Below are 24,933 nucleotides of genomic sequence, written 5' to 3' on the forward strand. Positions count from 1 at the left end.
AGCCATTTCAAACCCAGCCTCCAGTATTTGGGCCACGCCTCCTAATTTGCATAAACTCCTCAATCCTCAATCCTCAAATGCCCAATCCTCAATCTTCAAATGCCCAATCCTCAATGGCTAAATGATTAAATGCCCAATCCTAAATACCAAATGCCCAATCCTAAATACCACCCAATCCTCAATCCTAAATGGCTAAATGATTAAATGCCCAATCCTAAATACCAAATTCCCAACCCTAAATACAAAATGCCCAATCCTAAATACCAAATTAATTTTTGACTTGGACTTTAAGTTTCAAATTTAGATTTTTAGTTTTGGTTTAAGACTTTTAGTTTTAGACTTTTAGTTTATAATCTGACCAAATAATTCCTCCATATCGGAAGGCCAGGAGAAGAGAGTCAAATCATAAAGCAGGCTCCTTTATAGCCACCTGAGCCCTGCCTGCTCAGGTCTGTTGCATCTCACACCAGCCATCAGCTCCACCCACCAATTACCTGGATTAAAGGGACAAAACACAGCAAAATACAAAGAACCAGAGAGGGCCCAAACCTAGGGCTGTCGCACTCTGCAACACTCACCTGCCTGTACTACAGTGGTTCTCCATTCCTGTCCTCGGGACCCGCTGCTCTGCACATTTTGTATGTCTCCCTTATTTAACAGACCTGACCCAGATCATCAGCTCATTAGGCAAAATGTGCAGAGCAGATAAACCACTGCCATAAAAGAGAGACATACAAAATGTGCAGAGCAAGGGGTCCCAAGGACTGGAATTGAGAACCACTGCTGTACTAGCATGCGCATCTCAAATGCGAAGACAATCAAGCAATTTGAAATCCGTTGCAAAACTCTACAGTTGGTCCACATGTTGGGCAGCCACCACCCATTAACCATTTCAGTGAGTGATTCGACAAATTGCACCGTGTTGATGTAAATGTCCATGCCAAGGGAATCTGAGGGTCCCATAGAGTCAATAGCTGACCTAAGCTGCTCCATCTGCTCAGGATTCAGAGGGCTTTGCAGTATTGGAACAGTCACCCCAGTGTGTCCATTGTCTTGATGGCTGATGTCCACCTCCCAGTCTATAACAGGAACAAGATACTCCTGAAATATAAAGACAAATCATAAACTTCACTCAAAACACTAGTGGTTCATTTCAGTAAATTGTAAATAAAGAGCATTTTTATTGTTTTTATACATAATGGGAAGTGACTCATTCAAGACAAATACAAGATTTCCAAATAACATGGCCATGGAAAAGTACCTCTGCATTGCCTGGATCTGCAATGGGATTTTGCATTTGGCCAACATCCCACAGCTGGTTTGGCGTCAGGTTTTGCTCTGTCCGGATTGGGTGGTTGTCCCATCCCTCACAAAAGTTGTCCAGATTGTTTTGCAGATGAGGCAAGAACACATAATGACATGCAAAAATGTGTGTGGTGCTACTGAGGTCCAGATAGCCTTCATTTTCCAGTGTGTGAAGTACGTGGTAAAATACATTGGTCACTGCCATCCACACGTCTCGCCACAGCCTCTCAATCCTGAGTTTTTAAATTAAAATAGATAATTAGATTATATGAAATTACATGTGATAACCAAATGTCTTCATGGGCTGCATTACCAATTAAGTAACTGCATTTTTGTGCAATAAAAACATAACCTTCACACAAATTGCAAACAAATTCAACAAATGTTTAATACCCATAAAAGTCTTTCTATAAACAAAATGTTCTAAGAGATCAGTTTTAAAAAGTTTTAAAGTATCTTACGCTTCAGCACTGATAAAACCCCTGACCAGAGGCCTAATTTGATGCCTCATTTTAATAAAAGTGATCAGGAACCCCTTGAGGCAATTTCTAAAAATTGGCACAAATGTTCACTTGGGATACCTCAAAATTGTCTAATTGCATCCATTATTCCCTCATTTGCATGTTTTCCTGAATGGCTGCATAAAAAGAGACGAAAGGAAAACATGCGAGGAGAGAAGAAACAAGGAAATGCATAAAGATAGATATATATGCATTAGATAAATGAGATGTCCTTTTACTCCAATGCGTCATGAAGAAACGTCTGTTTCTGATGACGGCAACACCTAGGTCCTGTACCACGAAGCGAGTTCAACATACCCAGGATATGTTTTTGTTATCTGGCTTAACTAACCCTAACAATCGTGGTCGGGATAAGCGGTACCACAAAGCTGGTTATCAACTCAGTAAGTCAACCCAGGGTTTCCCAATCCAGCCGTGAGTGCGTTCAAATAAAAGAGGCGTGTTAGCAGCAGATGACCAATCACAGACATGAACAAGTCCGATGGCAGTAGAGCATCATATTTTACAGACGAAGAGCAAACTGTAACACTACAGAAATATGACATGGTCTAAGTAGCATGGCTGCAGCGGACACACATGCAGGGAGAGAGAAAATCGCAGATGGTGTGAATGCCTAAATGAACAGATGTAGTCTGTAATAATGCATTGATTTGATGTGTTCTTATGAGCTGTATAAAAATATCAGCCTTATTCTTTCAGCTCGGCTGTGTCTACGTTTCCACATTAAAAGACTGGGGCACTGAATAAGTGTCGTTCACCTCACCTTGAAAAACTTTGTCACTTAAAAAATGAGATACATTTTTCGCAAAAGTGTTCCAAACATCAACAACGAAACAAAAAGTCCATTCATGCCATAAAATGTGCTCAAATGAATCTCAACATCTAGGCTATTGAAAACTCACCTCATTACCTGTGCCCACATTGCAAAAGGTGGGGCGGAACATGACCAGTCTCTGTGATAGACTTTAAGATAGCTTCAAACCTAAAATAATTAGCCTACGTTCATATTAAAATGTAGTAGTCTATTTCAATATCCCTACCAAACTGCTCATAATATTCATCCTCACATAATAAATATGAAACATTTATTTGAACACATTTCAAAGCAGTTAGTAGGCTTACTGTTAAAACCTATAGGCCTACAATAACCTAAGGCTTTTAATCAGTCTCTGTAGGATGATCTCGCTTTAGAGAAGACTTTCTCCACATCACCGCAGCAAACAAAGCAGCCTATAAAACAGTCTGTGGGATCTCCTACAAAGTAGATGGTGGATGGAGCTGATTGGTTAGAAGCCAGCATTTTCATGGAGTTGATCTCTTCTGGAACATAACCTGCTCTGGAGCAGGTTAGCCATTCAGCATAAGTTACCATGGAGATCTACCCAAGGGAGTAAGCCAGGGATCAAACAGTGGAGCAGACCAAAGCCTTCACGGAGGGCTCCATGTATGCCCAAAAATGACGTCAAAACCCTGTGACACCCCGTCGCACATGAGAGATGTAACCATATTTTTTAGATTATAAAATCTGCAATCTATAATAAATAATATTCAACTTGGTGTTTGGCAGGTGAGCCTTGTAGGTGGGCTGATTAAACAGTGATGATCCAAGTCAAACAGACTGAGCCATGAAAGTTTTCGTTGGCACAGCCAGTAAGTAGTGAACCACGGTCGTGGTACTGAAAACCCAGGGTTAACCCCGAAGTTACCTCGATAAGCTCAAATCCTGCTTCGTGGTACAGGCCCATGATCACGGGTGGATCAGCTGTCAGCTGGCTTTAAAAGCTGTAGACTTTTGAACGTGCACTGTGCTGATACTAATAAGGCACACAGTTCAGAGCGTCATGTTTTCTCTCAGTAGCAGTTACCTGCTACACACCTGTACGTGAAGAACCAGCTTTCTGCATGTCTACCGTATCCTGTACCATTTATAGTAACAGTGCTTCTTGGCAATACATCTTATGAAAGATTTGCCAAATCTTCTGACAATACCAAACAGCTTTTCTTTGCTGTTCACTCTTGTTTGGTGTATTGGATGATTGAAGTCAGAAGAATTAGAAAGGTACTTTGTCACATGCAATGGCACTAACTAAAGTGCCTGACATGTTTTTGATGGTATGAGAAACCCACACAGACATGGGGAGAACATGCAAACTCCACAAAGAAAGGAGTTTGAACCCGGGACCTTCTTGCTGTGAGGCCACAGCGCTATCCACTGGACCACTGTGCCACCCGAAACAAGACACATTGAATATTTAGTAATTTAACAAACAGGAACGTCAGTAGTGTGTGGAAGAACCATATAAAACCGCAACAGCCTGGCACCATCTCCCCATACTGCTCATCATCCTGGTCACACACTGTTGTGGGATGGAATCCCATTCTTCAGCCAGCATTTGTTGCAAATGAGTTCTCAGCAGCCTGTCTCTGACATCACCCCTTATATGGAACTTGGCCTGAAGTTTGCAGATGGTACTGGGGCTTACTCCAAAGAATTAAGCAACTTGATTTTGCGGAACACCTGCTTGAAGTTGCCCTATCAATCGCAAGGGCCCTATCCAGATCAGTCAAACATGGCATGCTGATTCTTAGAGCAGACACCAACAGACCTCTGTAGCAGGGCACATGCTTACAGTGGGGGTCCATAAGGTCAAAATAAAGGTCAATAGCAACAAAGAAAAGCTGTTTGGCATTGTCAGAAAAGATTTGGCAATTTTTAAATGGGGACAACCCACATACTGAGCTCTGCTGCTCATCGCATAAATGCATGTTCCTTACAAATGTGGCACCATTTTAACAAAAAAGGGACATTAACAGGCTTCCCAATGGTATAAAATGTATTGCTAAGAAGCATTATTACAACACAAAATAATTTACCAAACACAAATTTTCTTACTTTTTCTGCATAGTTTACATGTTTATCATGCAAAACAGTTTTAAGAGTTTATGTTCCAATTTGTGTGATCTTACCTCTGGTTGTGCACACTTTTGCCTGCAATGAAGCTTCCGTTCTCAGGCCCTCATACAGACATCATTAGGCATGCCACTGCCACATTCTCTACACCGTGGTCTGCTCTTACTCTGCAAACATTAAATCAGTGAATAATTTAGCATATTGTTTAAAGATCATTGGTAATGCTGCACAGGTTAACCACGTGACTGCACACAAAAATCCCATATAGCAAAATCTTCCGGGCCTTTTCTGGATTCTTCTGGCATTTGTTTGGTTTGTGTATGATGTTGGCAAATGGATGGCAACCCTGAAGAGTTCCGGAATCTGTGGTAGCGCAGCTGGAGATGGTGGAGGGAGGGGCATTATTTTATGGCTCTCTTCTGGCAAATATGAAACATGCCAGATTCAACGTATTTTTCAGTTGCTGTTGTGGGAGTGATTGTGAAATGATTTAAACAAGTATTTCCTCTCAGTTTTATCAAAAGATATGTATATATAGCCTCTAATGGACAAGGTTGTCTTTGTCATAACTTTATGACAAGAAAAGAGAAACACAATAACTACAACTGACTTTTCACTCTCTCAGACACAGCCTTAGAAAAAATAAACTGAAATAAAATACATTAAATCTCTCAAGATCTGATTAAGCAACCCCGACAAACAGCATCACCAGCTCCACTTATTAATAACCAGACTGACTTTATTTCAGTCAGACGTCTACAGAAGATCTGATTGAGAATTAACTAAGGTTTAGATGTTGATTTATTGTTTCATTTGAAGTAACCATGTTAGAGATCAGTGTTTGCTTTAGTTGGGCTCTTGACCCTGGACTTCTGTCTTAGTTTATTTTTTCTCAGGTTGTTGTAACCATGTGTTTTTGAAACATGTTTGTTAAAGTTATTCTTTAAATGTGTCTGAAGTCAGTTGTAGTTCCTTTCTCTCTTTTCTTCAGTAATTCTGTTTGTTAACAGCAGGTGTTCATCACTAATGCTCAATTATCACTCAATTAATCGCTTAATTATTTAATTGCAATGTAAATCTTCTTTCAGTGAATTTAACTGAATTAAATTCAGAGTACTCACAACTATTAGTTTTAAAACTTAAATGGTTTAAGGCAATCAGTTGTCTCAAACGGTTTGAGTAAACCCAACTTGTCAGGTTTTTAAGGATATACGTTTATTCAAACGGTTTGAGTTAAGTTACTTGTCGGGTTTTACAGTGATGCTTTATTTTTAGTAATTCCGTTAACTATCGTGCAAATAGCCAGTTACCTAATTATATTTTCTGTTGTATAGGTGGTAAGTTCAGTGTAAACTGGCAATGATATGAGAAGCATAAACTGTCCCGTTTTTGAATAGTTGCACCAGACCTTGGCGTCAGCACTTACTTTAGCTAGCTGCTAGGTTTCACAGTTCACCAAACCGAGCCCATTTCTCTGACCAAACCAAATGTTCCTGTACATTTTCTGACAGAGATTTCACTGGTGACTATCAAGAGCCAAGTAAAAGTAAGGTAAGTTATGTTCTGTATGTTTTTAACTCTTGTTCTATGTTTTTTTTTTTTTTTTTTGCGTCGGCTATATAAATCTCTTTTATCTGTAGATTTTTTTTTTCCTGGATGCAGAGAATCCACGAACCAGGAGGTGGAGCAATGGTTGAGGCGTTGGTTGTATTTGGCTGGCGATCGAGAGGGGGGTAGGAGGAGGAAAAACACAGTCGTCCACCACCAGCGACCCACCAACACATAAAGTCAGGCACACACACACATATACATTCCACTTTGGCCCATTTCTGGCCACACTTGAACATACACTACCGTTCATAAGTTTTTTTTTTTTGTTTTATGGTTTCTTGGTTTCGTTCATAATCTTTCATGGTTTACACAACTAAGTGTGATTTCTAAAACCAAGCTTTGTATCAAATGTTTTTACATTTAGTTTTCTTACATTTTATTTGTATAAAATTTTTTTAAAATTGTAAATGTTTACCTATTTAGGTCATGTTTATGTTGATTGAAAATAAACTCTAATTTTCAGCAGTTATGGTTTCCTGGTTTGATTTCTCTTTGAACTGCATGGTTTTTGTTGGGCGCAGATATTGATTATGGGCCAAATTAGCTGTTTTAATATAATCTGGCAGAGTTGTGGCCTGTGCTCGGGAGGCATCTGGCTTTTCAATGGCGATATTATGGCATGAATATGGGCCAATTTAGGGCCTTCTGGCTCTCGTCTGGTAAGGCATTGGCATTTTTCTGGCAGCTTTCTGGCGTGCTTTTGGCAAAACTGTTTTGGCCCTGCATTCCTGGTGGTATGATTGCTAAAACTAAGAACAGTGTTTGGGCCATAAAAGGCCCGGAACAATTTTGCTATCTGGGATAAAGCAAACTAGGACTCAATTGGCATTTTATTTCATACTTATATTTGCTGAACTTCGCTTTACATCCTGAAAACAATCAGTATATGCTTATCTGATTGACAGTAAATCAAAAGAAAACCTGAATCTGTGGTTGTCACTGGACTGTGATAAGCATAGCCAATGACATTTCCTTACCAGTTCGAATTAAATAATAATAACTGACTTAATATCTCTAAAATAATTACTGCAAGACATTGTGAGAAAGGAAAGTGACCAACCACAGATGTCAACTTTTTTGTGAGACCCAGTTATCTTTACCTCCATCAGTGGTAGTGGTAGTGGTGGTGGTGGTGGTGGTGGTGGTGGTGGTGGGGTGGGGAGGGGGTCAAACAGAATAGTCATGCAAAAAAATACTAGATGGCATTATTAAGGAATGAAATCATCTAGCAATATACAAATAGGACTACTGTGAATTAATAAATGCAATATCAAATGTCATTTTTCAAAAACATTTCACACACTTGTGGACACTGATTAACAATAATTATTTTCTGCAGAGATCTATGTTTTCTATATAATCCATACATCGTGATTTCAGGGCAGACAATCATGAAACTATTGTGTTGAAAAAGTCTGTGGTGGAATGAAATCTCACCTGACCTGAGTGGGAATCCAAAGCGCTCCACAGATTCTGAGAAAAAGGCCAAAGTGGTGGCTGACAGGTTATTTGATGCAGCTCCCAGGTACATTATCTACATCAACAAAAGACATCAGTACAACATAAAAACCAAGGGATATCATCCGACATAATTGTGAACAACAATAGGTTGTAAATAGGCTGCTTTTTGCAGAAGACCATTAAATATATTTTAATGTATACAAAAATAATATATAATTTCCCTGACAGGGCTTGTGTAGGCCTACTCCTATTGCCCAGCAACAATGCTTAAAAAGTTGCCCCATGTACTATCAGCTTCACATACAGTCAACCAGCTGAATTGTCAGGCACTGATAATAACTTAAATAACAGCATGACTATGAGGGGTTGTTCTAGTTAACGTTAATGCTATGTTCAGTGTGTCATTAACTTACATATTTGCCATAAATGCTACGGGGACACAGTGCCGATACGTCCCCAGCGAACGAGCTGATTTCTGGGTAGTTTTAACGACAGTGCATAACGTTAACGTACTGGGGTGCGATAAAGTTATTCTTTAAATGTCACACAGCTACTTAGTCGAGCGACTGCTTACCTGACAAGCCATCTTGTGAGCGTCAGGTCGGTCCGTCCTTTCCCAGCGCTGCCCAGGCTCTGTCCACCTGTCAGTGCTGTGACACCGGCAATGGTAAATGGCAGTGAGCCCAGCCCACCCATCAGAGAAGTGTCAGCTCTTATTTTGAAAAGGGCTTATTGAGGGGGCAAGCAATACCCCTGATTGGCTGACTACACGTGTGGATCGTAGTCACACACTCTGCGGAAAGATAGTGCCAAAAAGATCTGTAGACGTGTGCAGAGGGATCTGTGAATGCCCTGTGATCTGCAAACACAGAATGTGTAAGAATGTCTTTTTACAGTGGTTTGAAAATACAAGTTAGACTGTGTTTGTTTGCAAATTGTGAGGAGGGCATTTGTAGATTTTTTAATGGAAAAAACGGCTAAAGAACAGCTGTGCCAAAATTCTGAAAACAAATGCAACACAATCGTAAACAAACTATGTGACTCCCTGCAAAGCAGACAAATCTGCTTTACATCTACTCAAATTCTTGGCTGTCAAGTACAAGTCACTGATTTCTATTTGTGAATCATGAAAAGAGTCTATTTGTGGATTTTTTTTTATCTATTTGTAGATCTTGTTTTACATTTACATTTTACTTGGATCAAGTGAGGAGTTTGTTTGCAGATTTGGAATCTATTTACAGATTGTGTTTTACATTTGCATATTAAAAATTTATTTGTAGATCTTGTTTTGTGTTTACAAATTGTAATATGCATTTTTGACTCATAGTCTCTTCATTTTTAAAGATTATGGCATTATTTTTGTCGCGCTAACAGCAAAAACAATAGTGTCAGAATTCTGAAAACAAATGTGACTACAGTTACAAACAGAACATAATCTTCACCTGCAAACAAGTCACTTTACATTCATTCAAATTCTGGTTTTCAAGTACAAGTCACTGATTTCTATTTGTGAATCAGGATGTTTTTATTTGTGGATTTTTAATCTTTTTGTAGATCATGCTTTATATTTGTGGATCACAAAGAGTTTGTTTGAGGACTTTGTATCTATTTGTAGATCTTGTTTTACATTTGCGGTTCATGAGGACTTTGTTTGCGGATTTTTGATCTACTTGTAGATTGTGTTTTGTGTTTACAAGTTGTAATATCTATTTGTGACTTTTAATCTGTCCGTTTTCAATGGTTTTGGCATCAATTTACCCCCATAATTAGGGCTGGGTATTGTTCAAAATCTTTCGATCCGGTGCCAATTTCGGTACCTCAGTTTCGCGGAGGCACTGTTCCTAACCATACTTTTTTTCGATACCAATTTTATGAAATCCATTTTAACAAGATTACAGAAGAGTTTGTGTGTGTGTGTGAGTGACTTTATGTGTGTTGTTATGCATTTCATATGTACTTGTTTGAGCACTGACATTGACGAGTTAACTCCTTAGGTATCGAAATCTGGAACAGAACAACATGTCATTTTTCGATACTCGATAGTATCGAGGCAATTCGGTCGGTACCTAAAAAGTATAAAACTCTGTACCCAGCCCTAGGTGTAATACTGTGTAGCTTAGAGAAAATATAAGCACAAGCTCATAGGCTTGACATTTATCCTGCTTGAATTCATTCTAAGAAACACACATAACTTCATAAGTATACTAAACTTTCATCTGTGAATATTAAATATTTTAACTAAAGTGTTTTTCTTTCATTTTCCCTGACTGCAGCCGTCAAATGTAACACATCGGTGAGACAAAGCTGACGTCTATTAGCGAAAATGTGCTTTGATGCGCTTGTTTGATAACTTGTGGTTAAAGTGCCACTTAGTGGTCAAAAGCTGCAAATGCACTTTGCAGACACGGCACTCGCGGCGGCAGAAAGCACATACACAAAACACAAATTATGTTTGTAATGAATAGCAGCAATTCTAAATACTCTCCATCTGCTATCTAAGGACGTGGATCCCGGGGTAGCTACAGATTATGATTACTTCAGATGCCCCAGGACTGTGTAAAGATGATACCGACTCCCGCAAGGACTTCAGATGTTCACAATTCCTTCTCAAGTGCATATTAGCTAACTGCTTAATCTGTACTATCTTAGACCTGTTTATTTCTGATATCACTTGTAATAACACACTTCAGGCGATGTACAACATGCATTTTCTGTAAAGTAGAATTGAAGCATTATGTATTGTGAAAAGTGCTATACAAAACAATCGTAAATAAGCAAACAATTTCATTGTAAATGAGCAACCCTGTTCCTCCACTTCTGCCTGATTGGTGAGGGGTGTGAGAAAAAGAGTAGTTAAAGGAGAGATCAGAGGAGCTGCTGAGTTTCGCTAAGGTCTAATATGTTGATAGCAGGATGGGTAGCGGTGGTTGGAATGATTTCAGCTTTGTTCACCGCTGACTGGCAATTCCAGAGACCTACAGAGATTGAGGTGGAGGAGAGGAGGGTGGATATGCCGCAGATTGGTGGGATTGCACCATTTCTTGCATCTGGAGCAAGTGTGATGCCTGTGGTGGATGATAGGAATATGCTGGAAGCACATACTATAGCTAGGGAAAGTAAAATAGTCCTAAGAAATTAAATTGAATAGAAACAAAGATACTTAAGTGCATTTCAGTGTCCTTGCTCTGTGGAGTCATGCAGGTACAGTCGGAAGAAAGGACAGAGGGAGATAAAGATAAAAAAAAAGATTCAGTCAACAGGTAAAGACCGAAGTGAATGAAAGTATGTTATAAAGGGTTGCCTCCTTCTGACTAATCACTGCTGCTTTATGCAAACTGATGTCAGACACTCTGGCCCCTGGTAAACATTTAACTATGGAGGCTGGTGCCTCTATTTCCATATTCTGAAGAAGAGAATCACAGATAAAAGGTTTAAAACTGGAATTCAGTTCAAACAATAATTTGTCTATAGGCTACTGTTTGAGTAATAGCTGATGTCCTTAAAGTGAAGCTACATCCCTAAAGAAACACATGAGCAAGAAAGAAATTTGCTGACAGTTCTTCTTCACATTGGACCAAAGTTGCAACAAATGAAGAAGTGAAACTCCATGTTTCAGGAAAAAATTGTGTGCCTCACTTCGGAAAAAAAGAATAAAAATTATTTCTTAGAAAAAAATTATGCAACAAAAATGTCAAGTTTATTTTACCATTTACAGCTTCAACTACACAGCTCTGCTACATTTCACAAGATTCATGTTTACACACGGAGAAATATATAATGATATATTATATATATGAAATGGTAACACTTTATAGTACGTATAGTGTAATGAAGTACTTACAAATCATTTGCAAAACAGATTAACTAATAGTTTTAACTGTAGTTAATAGTTTAATATACTATATACAAATAGTGAGTTCTTCATTCATTGTTACTGTAATTAACACATTGTTGCTCGTTTAATTAGCTCATATAGAAAAGCATTAGATAATGTTTTTTAACAGCTTGATAAAAGTAAATAGTTCACGCTATAGATTATGTCACAGAAAATGGGAAAATTACATTAAGTGCTTTAAACCAGCCTTTATATTAGACATTAATTGCATTAATTCGCCTTTTCTTTTTTTATTATTATTAAATTTTAGCAGACATAAAATTTTTATCAGTTACAAAATGAGATAGGATGTCTGATAATAACAATAATAAATCAACACAACAACAAAACCCCCCACCCACAACCCTCCCCAAATGCCACAAAGAAAAAAAACATTCTAGTCAAATGGTCCCCCAAAAAGACTAATGAGGAGGTTCAGGTGTTACATTTATGTTCAAAATAGTGCCCAGTATAGGGCTCCAAATTTTTTAAAAGAAACTCTGTGACCCTTTGTAAAATGTCTAATTTTAAGTTATAATTATGGGTGTTTTCTGCCTTTATTGGGACAGGACAGTAGAGAGCTGACAATGAGAAGAGTGTGATGTAGCTCTATATCAGCATGCCTGTGATTGCAGCCCAAGTGTTGTAGATAATCACTTTTCATTTTCCGGTGAAGAGGGCCCTCAGTAGCCAACCTCCACCGTATAAGCACGTGTGTGTGCTCTTCTGTCCCTATAATCGAATGTATTGGGGTCAGATGCGTCGTTTGCAAACTGAAGCTTGTTGAGCTGTTCTTGGTAACCCCTTGAGCATCTTGCTTTGATAAGCGAAAGACGCTTGAAGCTGGGAAATTCCACTGGATTCAATGGAGGTGAAGTATTCTGTAATGAGGGTGAGGCAGAGCCTGTGTATAGAATCCATTTGCAGAAGTTTAATGAGCAAGCAGTTCAACAATCCAAAATGTGGGGCAGAAATCAGAGTCGTGGTCACAGGCCAAGAAGTCAATAATCAGTCCAACCAGCAAACAAGCATGAGGGAAATCCAAAAGGCAAAATCCAGAGAAAACAGGCGATAAATCACATTGCAGTAATCAAAACAAGACACTGGAAACACTCGGTAAGGCAGTGATACTGGCAATACTTCGCAAAGGCCTGTTTGGCCTGACCCGGCTTAAAATGGCACAGGAAGTGATCACAGAAGCAGCAGAGGGAGTGATACCAGTCAGAACTCAGACGAGGGCTCCCTCTGCTGGCGTGGCATTACAATAATGCTATAAAATAGTATGATTTCTGCCTTATTCTGTGATACGAAACCACATCTGGACTCAAAAATAAGTTATTTTAAACACTCGACTATGTTATGAAGTTAATATGGAGAATGAATAATATCTATGTTGGACAACAGGTTTGTAAACGACTCTAGCACGTGTGCAATATAGTTTTACATGTGTATCTGTAGTACATTTACTCAAGGTTCAGACCGATTTTTTGCACTGTACAGCGTTATCCAAACCTAATCCAGATTGTAGAAGGAGCTGCTCAATTTCACGTCCACCTTCCTTCACTTCACTCCACACAGTCACACACACAATATGTCAATAACTAGACATTTACATTTATGCATTTAGCAGCGCGCTTTTATCCAAAGTGACTTACAGTGCATTCATGCTAACATTTTTTTTTTTTTTTTTTACCTAACATGTGTTCCCTGGGAAAACTAACCCAAAACCTTATAAAAACCTAATCAAAGGTTCTAACACTCAACCACAGGAACTAGACTTTATTATCACGGGAAGACTAGTTCTTATCGTGGAGAGAATTTTTACCGGTATATCACAAACGATAAGATATCGCCCATCCCTAATCTCATGGGTCCAAGATGCTACCATTGGGGCCCTATTGAGGAGCAGCAGCCCTCAAGACAATTAGGATGTTCCAGAAGTAAGCCATCCTAAGCCTTTCAAGCAATCACTGGAAAGAAAGCTTGTAAATACTGCAAAAAATACATTAACCACAGTTTTGACCCCCCAGAAGTCTGGGTTGGCATTGGTCTTACGGCTGCAGCATGGGTGACGGGAAATAATTTAACTTTTGTCTACACCCCTGCTGATGATGGAAACAAATCTGGCCCTAACTTAAACACGGAGCAAAAAAAAAATAGCCATAGAAAAAAAAGGGCAATATATTTTCTCAATAGATTTTGGGCATTTCCATTTTCAGAGTGGGCGTCAGTTCCTGTACAAATCACATTCCAGGGAGGTGGGTGGTGATGGGACATCCTTCTTGCTAGAAATCAATAAGGTGGGGCACAGGGACAGAAGTGGCCTGGCCAGACCCCCTCGGGTTCGCCCGCTCGTGGAGCCGACACCATATTAATGACATTACCAGAAACAGAAGAAATAGACAAACTCGTAACAAAAATCATAAGCTGGTTTATTAAGCAGAGAAATGCCCCCTTAACCCAAAGATATCAAGAAAATAAAAAATAAATGGTGCAAAAACTTACCCAGCCACCCACGGTGCAAACAAAGGCCTAGAAAAAAAGCAGTATTGACTGCAACTATGGCTTACAGTCCTGTGCCACCCTTTACATGCAAAAAGATCAAATAAAATAATAAAATAAAAATAATAAAATAATAGTGTCTCTGATGTCATTGATTTTTGTTTTTCTCAGCATACAATCACTGCTCTTCATATTATTGCTTGGAATGTGTTTTCTTTCCACAGGGTCTTTAAAGTGGTTTAAATTCAAGGTCTGGAATAACTGAAAAGTTCTTAAGTGCTAATCTTGGAGGAGTGTGTGTGGTTTGCACACATGAGAAATAGGCCTATGTACAGTCATGTGAAAAAGATTGAATGTTATCAGTAGCTATCATTTCAGGAGCTCTGGGTTTAGTGTAGGTTTTATCTCTTCATATTACATGGTTCAATTTACAGTCTATAGGATGAAGATGTGGGATGAATGAGGAAATATAGGGTAATTTACGAAAAAAAAAAAAAAAAAAAAAAATATATATATATATATATATATATATATATATATATATATATATAATATATATATATTATATATATATATTATATATATATATATTATATCTGTTGTATTGAGCCTGTGGAAGAAAAAAACTTGGAAAACAGGGCTTAAGTCCTGGATTTTAAGAAGTGGTACCTGTATTAAATGTATGGTTGCTGTTTTATACAGTGAGGAAAATAATAATTTGATCCTGTACTACTGATAGATACTGTATTTGTATATGTGTGATCTGTGCTGGTAAAATGAATCACAATTAGCATTTAATTTCAAAAGACCTTCGAAATGATGTATGATTTGTTTGAATTGGATGAAAAATGAGCTACACCTATTTGAAGTCAATTCTGAGAAAAATCGAGTTAAAGTTTTCTGAAGGTTCCAAAGCAAAGTGACATAACAGCGTTGCATCTTTCTTTTTTTTAACCCCAAAAAAATAAATTAAAAAACTAGCGAAAACACTGATAAACTTAAACTGTATGGTCGGCATTTAATTTAAACGGGGTTTTTGTGTTACATGAGGGAAAAGATTATCCTAAGGTGCAAATTTTCCGGCACCGCGTGGCGTGTGATTAAGAGGCCGGGGTGAGGTTAGTGATTCCTGGGGAGACGCTGCCTGCTCGCGGAGAAGTGATATTTTCAAATGATAATCAATTTGCCATGTTTTGAAGTTTTATTATAGTAAAACTATGGTAGTTTTTCATAAGAGTGTGTTCCAAGGTCATTGAATTCTTTAATAAATAAATAATCATGGATAATTTAAAGTTCTGATTCTTAGAATTGTTTGAGTTAAGATTAATAATCATAAACTGTATCTAAATATAAATTAAATTCATAACCCATATATAAAATAAAATTAATTAATACACATAGGCTATACATAAAGCAAAAGTAATCGTAAATTTTCGTTTTAATTATCCTCAGTTCTTAAACGTTTTAGCAGTTACACATTTGTATTTTTTATTTGTGAAAGCAGTATTTATAAATTGCCTTTTTAAAAGTCTTTATAGAGTAAATTATGAAAAATGGGTGGGTTCAAACAAAAGGTGATATCTTCTAAGTTGTTTGTCAGATCCAGATGTAAATACCTGCAAATAAAAACTGGCATGTAAATCCCGTCTGATATTCATCTTTTGATGTCAAACCCAAATGTTTTCAGTCTACAGCAAAAATAAAGGAATTGGCCTCACTGTCCCAATACTTTTGGAGTGGAGTGTATATGGTCTAATCATTATAGTTCATTAATTGTTTACAAAAGTTGTAATCTTGGGGGGGAAATTTTTTTTTGGAGGGAATTTTGTTGAATATAGAGGAGAAATGATAGATTTATTTGAAGCAGAACACAAAAGAGACATCAATCAAAATACTGTCTATGACTTTACTTGGCAAAACAAGCAGTGCTGGTAGGTTTTTTAAATTTACATGTAAACATTTTAATTATTGTCTTGTATTCAGTCCCTAGTTTTTGTCTTTTGGCTTAATTGTAAGGCAAAACATTCTTTAATATATGTGGTGTTGTTTTTTTATTTTATTATTGAAGCATTGATGCAGGTGCATCACCCTTGGCCAGCTGGTAACTGACAATCATGACTTCACCAGAAGCTGCATCATGAAGAAGACTGTGGCCCAGGAAAACCTGCCTTTGCAGTGAAGGACATTATGACAGTGAAGTCACATTAGCAAGTGACTGGCTTTAGAGAAAGGTTTGACACATGTCTACTTTTGTCATTTTTACAGATGTGAGATGCAGATTCTTTAAGACTTGGACTATTTTTTGAAGGGTAGAGGGAACGGGACCTAAAGATCCTGTACTTGTACATATAGTGCTGTCACACTACAAGTTCTGGCTCGTGGACCTTTCCCGATCCCTCCCCCTCTCTTTCCCACTTCACTTCCTGTAAAATACAGAGGGAGGAATGCAGCCACACTGTACGGTTTAGTGTAGTGGGGACCGGGTCTATAAGCTAACTAATATTTGTATCATCTTTATTATAGCCTTCAGTTAGTTAGTTTAATTAGTTAATAAGTTAGTTCCAGTCTTAAAGTCAAATAGCGTTTTATTATTATTTTAAATGTTATTTTTAGTTTTGAGGTCAGACAGAAGTCTTGCACACTATTTCTGGTGTGATGTTGTGGGGTCCTGTAGAGTGTTAATGGAAAGTTTTGAACCTGAATACACACACACTGTACGGTTTAGTGTAGTGGGGACCCGGTCTATAAGTAATGGTTTCTAACTAATATTTGTATTATTTTTTATTATAGTCAGTTAGTTAGTTTCAGTCTTAAAATAAAATATATATATATGTGTTTGACTTTATTTTATACTACGGGGCCGTTAAATGCTTGAATCTGTTTGGCTGACAAACACTCTAAGGTGTGCAATTATTTTCAAGGAAACGTATGGCGAACGTAGTTCCAGGCAGATCTTGACCGCATTTCATGCTCATATCACTTCGACAAATGATTTCAGTTATTTCAAAGGTCTTACAACAGCTAAATAACCAAAACCCACAACGACACTGACCAAAACAAATAATTATAGTAAGCAATAGGATAAAAACGGTCAGATCATTTCCATGTTTTGCCACAAAATTATGTTTTATTAAGTAAAGCATGTAAAAGTGAAGTGACACAAATCATGAGATATAATGAGGAAAAGATAAATAAATACAACACCCTTCAGTCTTGCTATAATAGTCTATTTTTGCTACATCATTTAATAAATGAGGAATCTGGTTTTGAGTTAAAAAAAAAGATTATATTTATTAACCCTTTATAACATGTGAATTAAAAATGGCTCACTATTTGGCAGGTTCCCGTGCATTAAAAATCACATTTTTTATTCATGCATTTATAACTACTTATCAATGATTTGTAATGCATTTGTAAATGAGTTATTAGTCATTTAATAACACCCTTAAAAACGAAACCTTATGTATTCTTTTTAAATGCTGTTTTATTGTGCCTGGCAAAATAAATATTATTTCTTGATTTATTTTAGACTCTGTTAAAATCATTCTAACTAGTAAATTATGAGGAGGCTTTTGTTACGAATGGAGGAATTGAGCAGTAGGCACTTCATCGGAGTCCTTTCAATTTCTGTCTATTACTGATGTTAGCAAGTTGTACAGGAAAAGACTGAATAAACTACACATTTTGTCAAGAGAAAGCAAGCACAACTAACATTATGATTAACATCTAAAATTACTATTGCAATTTGTATTTTATAGTCACCTGAATTTAATTCGAATTCAAAGTTTTAATAAATCAAGTGATTTTTTTACAGAAGCACAAGAAAAGACATACATGCAAAACACCTTGGCTGCTGTCCAGGCTGCTGGACTTCGCTTTTCCTTTAAAACTGATGTTGCTGAGCATTTTGTGTTATCTGCCCTGGGACCTGGAGATGGCAGTTTCTCTCATTCTCTCCCCACTATTCTAGTTACACAACTCTTCCTACCTCTGGATTTAAAAGGGGGCATGTAACAAATACATGGAAAATAAGTGTAAAAGAACATCTGACAGGGTCTTTTTAACAAATTAATTTATTATGTCTTGATTGATGTTGACATTATTTGTATTGAATGAAGTACTGGATTTACATTTATTAATTTACCACATGCTTTTATCCAAAGCAATTAACAATGGAGGAATTTAACAACAAACAAATCATCATAAAGAAGCAGATAAACACAAGAAGTGCTTGTAATAGAAAGTTTCAGACATCGTTGGGATTAGTACGAGGAGACATTGAGGAAATGTGAAAGCCTTTTTTTTAATAGGATGCAGTTGAATGTTGATGGAAGAGGTGGAGTTTTACTGCTGTCTCTTGAATATTGTCAGGGATTCTGCATTCTAAATAAGGGTAGGAAGCTCATTCCAGCAGTAAAGAATAATGAATGAAAATGTTCTGGAAAGTGATTTTGTGCCTCTCTGTGATGGTACCACTAGGCATCACTCACTTGTAGATCTCTGAAGAGGATGTAGATCCTTAAGAGTGAGTGGAAATAGAAGGGTGCTGAGGTGTGATGTGGGCCCTTTTAGGCTTGTTGAAGATCAGACGTGATGCTGCATTCTGAATCAATGTGCTTTTTTTACCACTGATTTGCATATAAGTCAGATCAACAGGTTGTAGACTTCACCATTACTCCAGCCATCTGATAACAAGCATTGAGCTTTAGCAATGTTGCCTCATGTTTATATATTCATTTTTATTTTATATCATCAGCAATCTATCATTAATGTCTTCTTTTGGATGATAATTGCGATTAGGCAGTTTGGATTATAAATATGTTTCGTTTTATTAATTAGGCTTGTGTTCAGAGATATATGTTGTTTTAATAATTTCACAGTACTGAATCTTTTTTTTTTTTTACTTCCTATATTCTGGTGTATGAGCTTTGCTCATCTGAGAATGCAATAGAAAGTCATCTTTGATTGTGATCTGAGGTGAATCTGAGAGTCTCTGTTCTCTGTCCACTGCCCAGATAAAGTTTATGTAAACTGTCAATAGCATACTGTTTTGAGTGTGTTCTCCATTCATATGGGATCCGTCCCTGTCCATCAAATGTTTTATTGTGGTATTTTTCCAGATCTTCTTGGAATCTGCACACAAACCACTTCCAGTAGGGCTGATCAGAGAGGTCAGGGGTGATGCTCCAGTCTGCATAAACTCCTCCTGCTCTTCTGTAATCTCTTAAACTGAACCATCCATTGGGTGTGTGAACTTTAAGATCACTTGCCACTAAATCTGTGCAATCATTAGCACAGAGATTCCTTGTGTTTTTGTAATGCTGTCCATCAATTCCAGTCACTCTGTGTAAAGGAACACTGTGATCTCCATCGTGGTTTTCTGTGTCATTGGTGCAGGTGGCTCCACAGAACGGACACTGAACCCAACAGCACTGACAGAGGGGATCAATCAGAAGCTCATCTGGTCTGAATTTATAGTCCAGCTTTACTGGAAATGTGTTTGTGTTGAATCTACTGCTAATCTCAGACATTAGAGCAGAAAGTTTTTGTTTTATCACATCTTCCAAGAGTTTGAAATCAACATCATCATGTTTCACTTCACTCAGGTCTTTTTCAGAGAAGATCGGCTCATCTGAGAGCTGCTGTGTGAAACTCTTCAACCACAAACCAACATCTCGACTGTTGACTTGAACATGTTCAGTAGAATCATGTGCTGCTTTCATGATCTTCTGCTGCAGGCATTTAATGTTCTCTTCCATCTTGGGTAAAACACTGACACTGAACTGATCAGTGATGTACTGACTGACTTCATCTCTGATGAAACTGTTGAAGTGATCTCTGGGATTATGAATGTAGCTCATGTATTTGTCAAAATCCTCCTCTTCTGCCAGTGTCTTCAGGATGTGTTTCTCCAGATTTGATCTGCTTCCATTCAGTGATTCACAGTTTGATCTAATTTCTTCTGTCAGATCTCTAGCGGTGTTCTTGTAGACACTCTGCTCAATGGGCTCTTTAAGTTTCTCACAGATGATCTCACCAAAAATGGCAGTCAGTGTTGCTCCATTACAGTGTTTCTGGAAGATACTATAGTACTCTTCTCTCTTCTTCTTAGTATAGAGATCGGGATCATTGGCTTCCTTGAACAGTCTGTGTTGGTCAATAAAAAACACTTTTGCTCTGTTACAGATGAAATAAACCAAATCCACAAAGAATTCTTCCTGAAGTTCAAATTTCTCACATTTTTTCTGATATTCTATTACACTCTTCTTGATGTAATCTGTGAGTTGTTGAATGCAGCTGATGTTGTAGCCCTTCTCTGAAATCTTAAATGACTGAATCAATGTGTCTGTCTGCTGAACAACATATTTGACAATTGATCTTATTTTGGCTTCATCTTCTGGAGTAAGAGTTGACTCTTTTACATCTTGTTTAGTGCGACCTTCTGTAGACTTTCTGAAACTGACATATTCAGAGTAATTTGAATCAAGAATATTGTTGTACTTGTTGCCCTGTTTGCAGCAACTGAGAACCTGTGTCACATCATTCAGTATGTCAGTATCTGTGATGATCTTCTTCACACTGTTTTCCCAAATCAAGTCAAACTCCTTCTTCAGTGTTTCTTCATCATTTGCCTTGTCTTTGAGTTTTAAGGCAAGTTCTTTGCTCTTTTCAACGAGAGTATTTTCAAGTTGTTTCCTCTCTTCAGTCTTTTTCTTAAGGTCTCGGTGTTGAAGAATCTCATTTAATTTCCCTTTTGTTTCTCTCACAATGTTTTCCTGAAGCTCTTTGATTTTTGTTTCAGATAATGGTTTCCACTGAATCAATATTTCTGCATATGCATCTTTCTCAAAGAATTCTGACATTGATTTTTCCACTTTTTTACTTGTCTTACTCAGTTCTCTTTGAAGATAAGTTTCCTCAACTTCATGAATTGCTTCATTTTTTATTTCGTTTTGCAGTTTGTTCTCAATTACCTTCCTGGCCTTTTGAAGACTCAAGGACCACTTGCTGTATTCATTCTGCAGTTTCTTGTAGGCTGCAGTCTCCAGAGAGTTTCCGAAACTGAAGACAAATTGTTCCTTCAGTAAAGCCTCCCAGAGATGTTTAATATGATCTTTGAGGTGTGTCAGACTCATTCTATGTGATTTTGAAGCATGAGATATAATAGTTTTTTTTAGTTCTTGAATGTTTTCACAATAAATTGGGTTTGGTGGTGCCATGGGTGGGTTTCCCTCCCAGAGATGAGCAAAATACTTCACATCATTCTGAACATCAAATTTAATGACATCACTGAAACATTCTTCATCACAGACTTCCTCTTCAGCGGCGAGTTTTGTCATCTCATCCAGTTTCTCCTGCAGTCGTCTCCTTCCCTCCATGTTTTTCTCTCCAGCTGTGACATCTGAAATATTCTGATGCACAAACACACAGCTGGGATTTAGTCTGACCTTCTTCATCCTCATGAAGGCATGAACAACAATCTGAAGAATGTCCTGCATCTCAGCAAGGTTTTCTCCAAGGATGTTGATCAGTGTTAGATTCCCAATACCAACAACAAATGTGGCCAGTTCATTGTCATGACGTCTTGTTGATCTTCCAGCCAGTTCTGGAGCATGAAGACCCTCAGTATCAACAACCAGAATATAGTCAAAGTTCATCTGTGTTTTCATCTCATCTGAGACTCCGATTAGCTGCATGAAAGCTCCTCTGGTGCACCTGCCAGCACTGACGGCAAACTGGAGTCCAAACATGGCGTTCAGCATGGTGGATTTCCCAGAGCTCTGGATCCCTAAAACTGACAGCACAAAAGACTCTCTGGTCTCCCAGTTTCTGGACGAGCTGATCTAGAACAGCAGAGATCCAGATCACAGGAACATGAGCAGCATCTCCATCCATCAGCTCCAGTGGAGATCCAGAGATCATCATCTCTGCTGCAAGACTCGGGAGAGAAGAGAAGTGAACCTGCAGGTCTTTCTTGTTCTTCTTCACAGATAAACATGATTCATAGATCTGACCGATCTCCCTCATGATGTGCTCCAAACCTAATGCTGCAGCCTGAAGATCCTCAGATATTGTCTCAAGTTCAGTTTTGAGATACTGAAACGTATGTTTCTCTTTCAGTTGTAAGACTGTTGACCATTTTACATCATACTTGTGGTGTAGAGCAGAAAGATCAGCTGATGTATGTTCATCCAGGAGAATTTTGAGCCATTTGAGAAAAAACACCTTCTGATGTTGATCATATAAGTTAATTTCTTTAATGAAGCACTTTATGAAGTCACTGATGTGAAATTCATGCTGCTGGTGACGGATTTCTGTGTTTTTTCTACTTATTTCCATTTCAATCTTTTCTCCTTGAGGTCGATGTAGTTCTTTGTTGTTCTGACACCACTGATGCCACAGTTTCCCCTGATGAGGCAGAAACGATTCTTTGATTTCTGTAAGATCTTTCTTCTCCAGTAAACTCATCATCTGCTGTGCTGCTTCTCTTCCTCTCCTGCAGTCATCATCATCTTTCTCATCTACTTTGACATCTGAGTGTTTGGACACATCTTCAAGTCTGAAAGTGGAAGACGATTCTTTGAGACAATCATTTATAACTCTTCTGAGTTCTTCAGATACATCTGACTGATTTCTGTCTTTCAGACCAATTATGAATTTCCTTTTCTTCATCTCAATTACAGTAGATTTATCCTCAGTAAAAAGACAAATGAGTAGTTTTTTGTCTTTGTAGAGGTTTTTAATTATTGATGCATTTCTGTCATACTTGTCCAGTCGTGGTAGAAGAACAACGTTTACTGAGGCCATTTCAGTGAGGATCTGCAGCTGTTTCTCATGTTTTCCTGCATCACCGTGTAGATTACAGAATGCAACACAGTCAGTGAATTTATCCGTTTCCTTTCCAGATGGACAGTACCAGGCGATCTCCACCACTCCATCCATCAGGACTCTGGTTCTGCTGCTGCCTGGGCAGTTCCTGTGGAAGAACGTGTTGTGTTTCTCATTGATCAGACTGTTCATCAGCTGAGACTTGGATGAAGACACAGAGCCAAACCTGAAGAAACACACCATTGGAGTTTGTGCCTTGTAGATCGGCTGGTTTTGACTGATGATTTCATTGTCTGTGTTTCTCATCTTCCAGCTCTTGCTGATTTGTCTGAATGTCCAGAGAGGAAACTCAATCTGTTGAGTGAATGGATCAGGAACAAGCAGAGGCAGAGCGTACTGACATTGGGACAGTTTAGTCACCATCAGCTGCTTCAGAAAACTATCAGCACAATGAAACACGGCCATCTGAACATCCATTGGGTGAACAGGATCAGACTGACTTGATGCCTTTTCTGATGGAAACATCATACCAAAAACATCATCAAAAACATCACTCACCCCTTCAAATTAAAAACCTAATGTTTCTTGCTCTTTAATCCATCACCATTAGACTCTTTATTAATAATGTTTCTTGCTCTGTAGTTCATCATCAGTAGTTTTTGTATGAAAGTCTGAATCAGCTCCTCTTCAGAATAAATCTCATGGGACTCTAATGAATTTTCAGTTATCTGAAGAACATCTGCAGCTCTTAGTTTATTGATGTGCTTGACTTCAACATGGAGTTTGCGGAATAACTTCTCCATTTTTACGTCTTTTCCTTTTGTAGGTGTTAATCTGAACTGATTCCTGCTGTTTCAATGTCCATATGATTTCCCTGAAAAAGATATTAACATTTTATTTACTATGATGTTAAACAACAGAATAAATCTAAAATAGGCTGCTGAACTAATTATGCACTGAACCTCAGTTTTGAAGTGATCTCAATGATAGGGTTTCTCTGTAGTGCTACAGTTAGTTCTGGTGTGGTCTCTGCTATTCTTTTAAATTTGAAATTATTTCTAAAACTTTATCTTTGTAGTTTTTGCCTTTATGGATAATCAGATAACTGAAAACACATATAAGGCCATGATGTTCTAAAGAGCAGTATGTGGCAATACAGTACGTCCATAATTATTAGGCATATTGATATTCTGATCAATTTTTTTTCCCAAGCACATTTTACCAATTCCAAACCACATAAATCTTGATAACTACTTATAATTTTGTATTAAATAATTTATAAGTGATATAGAATTGTCCATGAAGGCTGGAAGTTAAAAATTCCTTATATTCAGGTGTGCATACTTTTTAAACAGGTTTTCCTTTACAGATCAATTGAGACAAAAAAAAGAGATTTAAATCAGACTGAAAAGTCAAAAATTATTAAATTCCCAGGAGAAGGATGCAATACTAGAATTTGCAAAGATAAGGCATGACCATTGGACAGCAACATGCTCATTGGGTCAGCACAGTCAGAAAAAACAGGTGGAGAAGAAAAGCCACATTAAACGCAAAATAATTAAGAATTAAGGTAAAGTATTAGGTGTGAAACCATCAGGAACTATTTAGTCTCCAGCGCCATCATTTTCCAAAACTACAATGTGTCTCTCACAACGTGGTTCTCAGAGACTTTGCTTGGTTAAAAAAAAAAAAAAATCACCCTCACTTAGGAACAATCCCATTTCTACCCCTACCCCTCTGTTTCACACGTTCACATGAAGAGGTTGGGGTGTCTCTGTTCTCTTTTGGTTGGAGGCACAGGGGGTAGGGGGAAGGGCCAGATAGCCCTTCAAACAAACATTATTCATGACCACCCTTCAAACGAAGGGGTATGAGAATTGTCTCAGCATACACCAGTTACAGCGGCAATGGCTGCCCAA

General features: G+C 37.9%; 1 protein-coding gene and 1 pseudogene across 1 annotated transcript; both read right to left on the bottom strand.

Moving 5' to 3' along the window:
- Positions 1 to 675: 675 nt before the first annotated feature.
- On the bottom strand, positions 676 to 4,909 carry LOC109089098. Its single transcript, XM_019103233.2, has 3 exons — positions 4,794 to 4,909; positions 1,262 to 1,538; positions 676 to 1,101 (listed from the first exon to the last, which is right to left on the bottom strand). The coding sequence occupies exons 2-3, from the start codon at positions 1,508 to 1,510 to the stop codon at positions 676 to 678; spliced, it is 675 nt and encodes a 224-aa protein (XP_018958778.2). The 5' UTR covers positions 1,511 to 1,538; positions 4,794 to 4,909.
- A 14,196-nt stretch (positions 4,910 to 19,105) lies between these two features.
- On the bottom strand, positions 19,106 to 23,885 carry LOC122136674 (annotated as a pseudogene).
- Positions 23,886 to 24,933: the final 1,048 nt, after the last annotated feature.

The sequence above is a fragment of the Cyprinus carpio genome, chromosome B3 (genome assembly GCF_018340385.1).
Source record: "Cyprinus carpio isolate SPL01 chromosome B3, ASM1834038v1, whole genome shotgun sequence".
In the NCBI taxonomy this organism is placed as follows: Eukaryota; Metazoa; Chordata; class Actinopteri; order Cypriniformes; family Cyprinidae; genus Cyprinus; species Cyprinus carpio.

Excerpts from the sequence above, each read along its gene's own strand:
- LOC109089098 (XM_019103233.2), bottom strand. The coding sequence starts at position 1,510 with ATGGCAGTGACCAATGTATTTTACCACGTACTTCACACACTGGAAAAT. Across the intron at positions 1,102-1,261 it reads CAGATCCAGGCAATGCAGAG|GAGTATCTTGTTCCTGTTAT; the intron begins GTACTTTTCCAT and ends TTTATATTTCAG.